This window comes from Coregonus lavaretus, assembly GCF_964263955.1.
Source record: "Coregonus lavaretus genome assembly, chromosome: 14".
NCBI lineage: Eukaryota > Metazoa > Chordata > Actinopteri > Salmoniformes > Salmonidae > Coregonus > Coregonus lavaretus.
The window spans coordinates 2,849,237-2,858,987 of record NC_140001.1 but is presented as its reverse complement, the minus strand read 5'-3'; the positions used below and the strand labels follow the sequence as shown (position 1 = coordinate 2,858,987).

At 45.9% G+C, this 9,751-nt stretch overlaps 1 protein-coding gene across 1 annotated transcript in view; it reads left to right on the top strand.

Annotated features, from left to right (window-relative positions):
• Positions 1-8,723, top strand: part of LOC311141774 (WD repeat and FYVE domain-containing protein 3-like) — a gene marked incomplete at its 5' end in the record, with an annotated part of 22,541 nt that extends 13,818 nt beyond the window's left edge. The window contains 7 exons of the mRNA XM_084177227.1: positions 3,053-3,235; positions 4,660-4,756; positions 5,233-5,391; positions 6,359-6,631; positions 7,691-7,802; positions 8,025-8,222; positions 8,561-8,723. Of these exons, the coding sequence (XP_084033353.1) occupies positions 3,053-3,235; positions 4,660-4,756; positions 5,233-5,391; positions 6,359-6,631; positions 7,691-7,802; positions 8,025-8,222; positions 8,561-8,681 (1,143 nt within the window). The 3' untranslated portion in view covers positions 8,682-8,723. The remainder of the gene's footprint in view (positions 1-3,052; positions 3,236-4,659; positions 4,757-5,232; positions 5,392-6,358; positions 6,632-7,690; positions 7,803-8,024; positions 8,223-8,560) is intronic.
• Positions 8,724-9,751: the final 1,028 nt, after the last annotated feature.

The window sequence follows — 9,751 nt, the reverse complement described above, 5'->3', positions numbered from 1 at the left end:
AGTTTGGACACACCTACTCATTCCAGGGTTTTTCTTTATTTTTTTTACTATTTTCTACATTGTAGAATAATAGTGAAGACATCAAAACTATGAAATAACACATAGTAACCCAAAAAGTGTTAAACAAATCAAAAATATTCTTCAAAGTAGCCACCCTTTGCCTTGATGATAGCTTTGCACACTCTTGGCATTCCCTCAACCAGCTTGGTCAAATAGCCCTTACACAGCCTGGAGGTGTGTTGGGTCATTGTCCTGTTGAAAAACAAATGATAATCCCACTATGCCCAAACCAGATGGGATGGCGTATCGCTGTAGAATGCTGTGGTAGCCATGCTGGTTAAGTGTGCCTTGAATTCTAAATTAATCACTGACAGTGTCACCAGCAAAGCACCCCCACACCATAACACCTCCTCCTCCATGCTTCACGGTGGGAACCACACATGCGGAGATCATCTGTTCACCTACTCTGTATCTCACAAAGACACAGCAGTTGGAACCAAAAATCTCAAATTTGGACTCATCAGACCAAAGGACAAATTTCCACCGGTCTAATGTCCATTGCTCGTGTTTCTTGGCCCAAGCAAGTCTCTTCTTATTATTGGTGTCCTTTAATAGCGGTTTCTTTGCAGCAATTCGACCATGAAGGCCTGATTCACAGTCTCCTCTGAACAGTTGATGTTTAAATGTGTCTGTTACTTGAACTCTGTGAAGCATTTATTTGGGCTGCAATTTCTGAGGCTGGTAACTCTAATGAACTTATCCTCTGCAGCAGAGGTAACTCTGGGTCTTCCTTTCCTGTGGCGGTCCTCATGAGAGCCAGTTTCATCATAGCGCTTGATGGTTTTTGCGACTGCACTTGAAGAAACGTTCAAAGTTCTTGACATTTCCCTGATTGACTGACCTTCATGTCTTAAAGTAATGATGGACTGTCATTTCTCTTTGCTTATTTGAGCTGTTCTTGCCATAATTTGGACTTGGTCTTTTACCAAATAGGGCTATCTTCTGTATACCCCTCCCCCTACCTTGTCACAACACAACTGATTGGCTCAAACGCATTAAGAAGGAAATAAATTCCACAAATTAACTTTTAACAAGGCACACCTGTTAATTGAAATGCATTCCAGGTGACTACCTCATAAAGCTGGCTGAGAGAATGCCAAGAGTGTGCAAAGCTGTCATCAAGGCTTTATATAGCTAGCTACATCTATGGGCTTTATATAGCTAGCTACATCTATGGGCTTTATATAGCTAGCTACATCTATGGGCTTTATATAGCTAGCTACATCTATGGGCTTTTATATAGCTAGCTACATATATGGGCTTTATATAGCTAGCTACATCTATGGCCTTTATATAGCTAGCTACATCTATGGGCTTTATATAGCTAGCTACATCTATGGGCTTTATATAGCTAGCTACATCTATGGGCTTTTATATAGCTAGCTACATCTATGGGCTTTTATATAGCTAGCTACATATATGGGCTTTATATAGCTAGCTACATCTATGGGCTTTATATAGCTAGCTACATCTATGGCCTTTATATAGCTAGCTACATCTATGGCCTTTATATAGCTAGCTACATCTATGGCCTTTATATAGCTAGCTACATCTATGGCCTTTATATAGCTAGCTACATCTATGGCCTTTATATAGCTAGCTACATCTATGGCCTTTATATAGCTAGCTACATCTATGGGCTTTTATAAAGCTAGCTACATTTATGGGCTTTATGTAGCTAGCTACATCTATGGCCTTTATATAGCTAGCTACATCTATGGCCTTTATGTAGCTAGCTACATCTATGGGCTTTATGTAGCTAGCTACATCTATGGGCTTTTATATAGCTAGCTACATCTATGGGCTTTATATAGCTAACTACATCTATGGGCTTTTATATAGCTAGCTACATCTATGGGCTTTATATAGCTAGCTACATCTATGGGCTTTATATAGCTAGCTACATCTATGGGCTTTATATAACTAGCTACATCTATGGGCTTTATATATCTAGCTACATCTATGGGCTTTATATAGCTAGCTACATCTATGGCCTTTATATAGCTAGCTACATCTATGGGCTTTATATAGCTAGCTACATCTATGGGCTTTATATAACTAGCTACATCTATGGGCTTTATATAGCTACCTACATCTATGGGCTTTATATATCTAGCTACATCTATGGGCTTTATATATCTAGCTACATCTATGGGCTTTATATAGCTAGCTACATCTATGGGCTTTATATAGCTAGCTACATCTATGGGCTTTTATGTTTTTCTGTCATGCGTAATGTGGGGTAGCCTGTCATAGGCTATGTATTGGATAACGGCGCAATCATTTGGGCTTTTTAGGGCTTGGGATCAGAAAATGTTTTTAATGTATGACTCAGGTAACATCAGGCTTGAATCACGCTGTTTGAAGCTCTAATCAAATCCAGACATATTTAAATGCTTTAGAATGACGCTTCCCGTTTTGGCGGGAAATACCGTTTTACCCGGGAGAACATTTGTAAAATACCGGGAAAATATATAACCCTAATTCACACACACACACACACACACACACACTCACACACACACTCATTCATATACACACACAATGAACGCACACACACACTCATATACACTCACAATGAACGCACACACACATTCATATACACACACAATGCACACACACACACACATATACACACACAATACACACTCATTCATATACACTCACAATGAACGCACACACACACTCATATACACACACAATGCACACACACACACACACATATACACACACAATACACACTCATTCATATACACTCACAATGAACGCACACACACTTTGAATTGCATGTTTCTAAGGTTTTTTTTAATGGGATCCTGTGGCCAAATAACGTAACATAATATGCCTAAAATATCTAGATATTTAAGATATGGACCAAAAAACTGTCTCTGGGTATCAACACCAACTGGGATGAGTGGATGATGTCCACATGTCAAAATCCTGACTCTCTCTGTGTGTGTGTGTGTGTGTGTGTGTGTGTGTGTGTATACAGGGAGACATAGTGTCGGCAGCGGGGACCTACATCCATGTGTGGAGCATCAACGGCAGTCCCATAACCAGCGCCAACACCTTCACAGGCCGCTCCCAACTGATCCTCTGCTGCTGCGTGTCAGAGATGAACGAATGGGACACGCAGAACGTCATCGTCACCGGACACTCCGACGGCGTCGTCAGGGTAGCCACCACTTCCTGTTCCTCTTGCTGCTTCTCCTTCCAACAGCTTGTGTTCTTGGCACGGTTTCAGATTAAGCCCTGGCACTGGAATAAAAAGCTAGCTCGATGAGGAATCTCATTGATCTTTAGTGTCTGGGAAATCGCCCCTGAATGTCCGTCACAAGTATGCACATTTGAGTTTTTATGCTTCAAAATGAATTCCTCATCCAGGATATTAAAGGTCCCACAGTAAGTGAACCATCCTGAACAGTCAACATCAGGTTTCTTCAGGAAATGTGATGATATTTGGATGAAACCAGATCAAAGTATGAAAAATGACAGATAAAGTTTGATCATAAACTTACTGGTCCCCTCCAATGTCAAATACTTGGGAGGTGGGATTTTTTTAAGGGCATTTTGTGACATCACAATATCCTCTCATTTTAATACACCGATGGTAACATCTTATTCTCTTACCTAATTTAAATAAGTACCGCCTTGTAACCAACATGGCAGAAGGCGTGTTCGCAGAGGGGCGTGGTTTACATAGCTAGGTAGCTAAGTCTACAGGTGCCAAAAGGTGACTGCACCATGTCAGAAAATGTCATTAGAGGCTTCCCCTATTCATTTAAGGCAAAGGTACTTATAGCTTTCATCTGTGTCTGGTGTTAGCAAGTCACTGGCTCGCCAGGTCTTCAGCCAGCATGGATCATAAGCCGGGGAAGGGTTGCCCAAAACTCTTGACGCAGTTGTCATGTCTTTACATCAAACGATGCCAAACGGAAGACTCACACAAACTTCTTGACATCATTGATAGTCATCATGATATATGAACATTGTCTGGCAGTCAATATATATAATGAATTATGTCACCCCTGTCCAGTTTACACTGAAATTGTCCAAGATTAAGTAGCTAGCTAGCTAGCTTGATAAACTGGTGCTGACAATTCACAAATAATTTGTGAAACCATGATGTGATGTATGACCAGATTGGATGTTGCATGCAATGTTCAATGTTGTTTGAGTTGATTTGCGGTATCAGCAAATTAGCTTGAGATGATCTCACTGCGTCCATGTTGCTTGACACAGCCGTTTTCAGTCAAGGTGAACTCCCCGCTCACTCAGCCTGCTAATGTAGCTCCCTGCCCACTCAGCCTGCTAATGTAGCTCCCTGCCCACTCAGCCTGCTAATGTAGCTCCCCGCTCACTCAGCCTGCTAATGTAGCTCCCCGCTCACTCAGCCTGCTAATGTAGCTCCCTGCCCACTCAGACTTCCTGATAGTTAGACATGAGAGAAAGTACATTTTCTCAAAATATGAGCACTTCTAATGGGGAAAACAATGTAGGGGTGATGTTTTGGTCACTCAAAAGGCTATTTTACATGGGAATCAGAATGAATGTTCAGGACCTTTTTAAAGTGTTCTAATGTCATCTTCCTTCCTGTAGTTCTGGAGGATGGAGTTCCTACAAGTCCCAGAAACCCCTGCTCCAGAGCCCATTGAGCCTCCTGATTTACCTGACTGCTGTACTGAGGACAAGCTGGGTAGGTCTCTCAGTGTGTGGGTGTGTAGGTAAGTCTCTGAGAGTGTTGTGGGGGTCATAATCCCACCTCAGAGAGAACCAGAATGGTGGGTGGTCTGTGTGTTTGAGGGGTTTGGGATCTCTGAATGCACACCATATGTCACCCTATTCACTATACGGCGCAGTAGACTACAGCACGATGTAGCAATAGGGTGTCATTTGGGTAAGATCCTGTGACTATTAGCCAATCAGATCCTGTGTCTTGTCACTATTAGCCAATCAGATCCTGTGTCCTGTGACTATTAGCCAATCAGATCCTGTGGCCTGTCACTATTAGCCAATCAGATCCTGTGGCCTGTCACTATTAGCCAATCAGATCCTGTGGCCTGTCACTATTAGCCAATCAGATCCTGTGTCCTGTCACTATTAGCCAATCAGATCCTGTGTCCTGTGACTATAGCCAATCAAGTTAATGTTCTTCCTCTCTTCCTACTCTAGCAGAGGCACCAGAGACCCACAACGCTGACGACGACAGCAGCGAGTCAGACGGAGACGAGCCCAACCTCGGCACAGAGTCAAAACCCTCCCCTCGCCCCAACGCCACAGCCGGGGGAGGATCAGGCAGCCAACCAGGCAGCACCGTCCACAGACCGAAAGGTGAGTTTACCAGTCAGTCAGTAAACCAGTCAGTCAGTCAGTAAGCCAGCCAGTCAGTAAGCCAGTCAGTCAGTCAGTCAGTCAGTCAGTCAGTAAGCCAGTCAGTCAGTAAGCCAGCCAGTCAGTAAGCCAGTCAGTCAGTCAGTCAGTAAGCCAGTCAGTAAGCCAGTCAGTCAGCCAGTCAGTCAGTCAGTCAGTCAGTAAGCCAGTCAGTCAGTAAGCCAGTCAGTCAGTCAGTCAGTCAGTCAGTCAGTCAGTAAGCCAGTCAGTCAGTAAGCCAGTCAGTCAGTCAGTCAGTAAGCCAGTAAGCCAGTCAGCCAGTCAGCCAGTCAGTCAGTCAGTAAGCCAGTCAGTCAGTAAGCCAGTCAGTCAGTCAGTCAGTAAGCCAGTCAGTCAGTAAGCCAGTCAGTCAGTAAGCCAGTCAGTAAGCCAGTCAGTAAGCCAGTCAGTCAGTCAGCCAGTCAGTCAGTCAGTCAGTAAGCCAGTCAGTAAGCCAGTCTGTAAGCCAGTCTGTAAGCCAGTCTGTAAGCCAGTCAGTAAGCCAGTAAGCCAGTCAGTCAGTAAGCCAGTCAGTAAGCCAGTCTGTAAGCCAGTCTGTAAGCCAGTCTGTAAGCCAGTCAGTAAGCCAGTAAGCCAGTCAGTAAGCCAGTCTGTAAGCCAGTCAGTAAGCCAGTCAGTCAGTATCTGTATTGCCCCAATTGTTCTTAATTGACTTACCTGTATATAATAAAGGCTCAATAAAATCAATAAAAAGAGGTGGAGTGTGTGACAATGTTTACCATTTGAAGACATCAATTGAATAGTTCCCCAGTCAGCGTCTCAGCCTGCAACGGTGTGGACCTGTCATCAGCAGCACCTCATATGGATCCACCAGCTGGCGCTCTCTTCCTTGGTCCTTTGAGCCGGGTGGTCATGTTGAAGAGCGCGACACTGGTTTTTATATACACATTGTAATCTCTTTCTGCAGTTCCTGGGGGGCCGGGGACCACCTGGTTAGCAGACAGCGGGTCAGACGACTCCCGCCGCTGGTCAGACAACCTCAGCCTGGACGAGAAGGACGGCTTTGTGTTCGTCAACTACTCCGAGGGACAGACGGGAAAGACACAGACACCCCCCAAACCAGGGGTCCACCCTCCCCCCCAGCCTCACCCTCCCCACCCCATAGCAGGCCATGGGGGGGTCCCTCAGCCCTTACACCCCACCACCATGGAGGCGAGGCCCTATAACCAGCTCAGAGCAGGTACAGACCAGACCACAGCACTACAGCTCACTATACACAACAACAGCATTATGTGTGTTATGCAATGCAGTGTGGATGTTTATGTTCCTGGCTGGCTGGAGTGGGTCCTGTCTGGCTGGAGTGTGTCCTGTCTGGCTGGTGTGTGTCCTGTCTGGCTGGAGTGTGTCCTGTCTGGCTGGTGTGTGTCCTGTCTGGCTGGTGTGTGTCCTGTCTGGCTGGAGTGTGTCCTGTCTGGCTGGAGTGTGTCCTGTCTGGCTGGAGTGTGTCCTGTCTGGCTGGAGTGTGTCCTGTCTGGCTGGTGTGTGTCCTGTCTGGCTGGAGTGTGTCCTGTCTGGATGGAGTGTGTCCTGTCTGGCTGGAGTGTGTCCTGTCTGGATGGAGTGTGTCCTGTCTGGCTGGAGTGTGTCCTGTCTGGCTGGAGTGTGTCCTGTCTGGCTGGAGTGTGTCCTGTCTGGCTGGTGTGTGTCCTGTCTGGCTGGAGTGTATCCTGTCTGGCTGGAGTGTGTCCTGTCTGGATGGAGTGTGTCCTGTCTGGATGGAGTGTGTCCTGTCTGGCTGGAGTGTGTCCTGTCTGGGTGGAGTGTGTCCTGTCTGGCTGGAGTGTGTCCTGTCTGGCTAGAGTGTGTCCTGTCTGGCTGGTGTGTGTCCTGTCTGGCTGGAGTGTGTCCTGTCTGGCTGGTGTGTGTGTCCTGTCTGGCTGGAGTGTGTCCTGTCTGGCTGGTGTGTGTCCTGTCTGGCTGGAGTGTGTCCTGTCTGGCTGGAGTGTGTCCTGTCTGGCTGGAGTGTGTCCTGTCTGGCTGGTGCATTGTTCAAGCGTTTGTGTGTGTGTGTGTGTGTGTGTGTGTGTGTGTGTGTGTGTGTGTGTGTGTGTGTGTGTGTGTGTGTGTGTGTGTGTGTGTGTGTGTGTGTGTGTGTGTGTGTGTGTGTGTGTGTGTGTGTGTGTGTGTGTGTGTGTGTGTGTGTGTGTGTGTGTGTGTGTGTGTGTGTGTGTGTGTGTGTGTGTGTGTGTGTGTGTGTGTGTGTGTGTGTGTGTGTGTGTGTGTGTGTGTGTGTGTGTAGGCTACAGATGGGAACGTCAGCTGGTGTTCCGGAGCAAACTGACCATGCACACGGCATTCAACCGGAAGGACAACGCTCAGCCAGCCGAGATCACATCCCTCGCCATCTCCAAGTAGGTGGACTGTGTGTGTTTGAGACCTCAACATGGAGCTTGTCTTGAGAAAGGTGCCTGACAGTAATTAAAAAGGAGGATGGAGGGATCGGGAATTTGAAGGACCATAAATGTAACTTTAGGTGTTGGTTATAGATAGCAATCACTCATCCTCCCCCTCCTCCATCCCTTTCACCCCCCCCCCCCCCCCCCACCCTCCTCCTCCACCCCTTCCTCCCCCAGGGACCACAGTAAGATCCTGGTGGGTGACGGTCGTGGCAGGGTGTTCAGCTGGTCAGTGAGTGACCAGCCTGGTCGTTCTGCTGCTGACCACTGGGTGAAGGACGAAGTGGTGGACTGCTGTTCGGGATGTACCGTGCGCTTCTCCCTCGCGGAGAGACGCCACCACTGCAGAAACTGTGGTCAGCTCTTCTGTCAGAAGTACGTCCTGGCCTGCATGTTAGGGTTGAAGGTGTACCAATGGAGAATCAACAGAATAATAACAACAATTTTAAAACATTGAATCTTCAACCGTCAGATGCGTTGTACCGTCATCATCATCATCAGCCTTTAGCTTGCAGCGTCAGTCACTATTATGGCCTTTCACAGAAAAACGCAGAATGGTTAATGCTGAATGAATATGAAATGGTTAACCCAAAATTAACACGCCGTAATAGAACAAATTTTAATATTATAAAGTCCCTAAAAATAATCCCAAGGACCTTTACCGGTGCATTATGCCTGTCTCTCTCTCTCTCCATCTCTTCTCTCTATCCCAGGTGTAGTCGTTTCCAGTCTGAGATCAAGCGTCTGAAGATCTCGTCCCCGGTGAGGGTCTGTCAGAACTGTTACTGCAACCTGCAGCACGAACGCGGCACTGAGGACGGATGCAGAAACTAACCAAGGTCCCTGGTCCCACATCACTACAGCAGGGAGCCTGTGTTGTACCCCCCCCCCCCCCCCCCCACTCACCCCTGCCTCTCTAAAATACTACCCCACCCATCTCTTACACCCACCCTACACACACACACACACACACACACACACGTGTCCAGTAATCACAGGTAACACACTGAATGACGTAGGTTAAAAGGGATCACCGATTGAAGTGGCGATTGTTTCCGTAACTGTGGTGGTTGGTTCAGTATGACGAAGACGAGTGGGTAGGAAAAAGCCTATGAAATAGAGAGATAGAGAAATGTGAGGAGGGTTCATTAACAATCTCATTTCTGCTTTCTTTCCCAGTCCCAAAATAAACCTCTGGCATCACGCCATCCTCCGTGTATCACCTAGTAATTTAGATCTTAGAGACGACACTAAAGGGTGGGAAGCCACCTTCCGCTCAAAACCTGAGATAAAACTTGTTTATATTGTAAATACTTACATTGGCCTTTTTAACTAGAGCAGGAAAAAACTAAGAAAAAACTAGTTATAATGGTTGTTGGACAGAAAACAGTCATTGCCTGCGACTAATCACTCTTGACTCCAAAACGATTGTGTAACGTGTCAATAATGTCACTAGTCACGGAAGCCCAGAGGGAAATATAACTGCTGCGTCCCATTTCCCTTTATATAGTGCACTACTTTTGACCAGAGCCCTTCCCACAGGGAATATGGTGCCATTTGGGACACAGTCAATGATAATGATGGGGGACTATGAATGTTGTTATAATAATAATAATAATAATAATAATAATAATAAATGTTTGGTGTGGGTTGACATTACTAGCATGTCTAGTTATGCAATTTACTTCTTAATTTGTTTTAATTTTATGTGATTTGATTTGTGAGTGGCCCACAGGATCAAGACATTGCCATCAAAGTGAGATTGTGTATTTATTTTTGCGAAATTGCTTTGATATCTCCATGTGCGTAATGCCTCTGAAGTATGTATGAACTAGCGTGTCTTCCGTTTGTCACAGTTTAGGTCACAGAATATTACGTTTGTTGCTGCTTGTCAAGACTGGAGA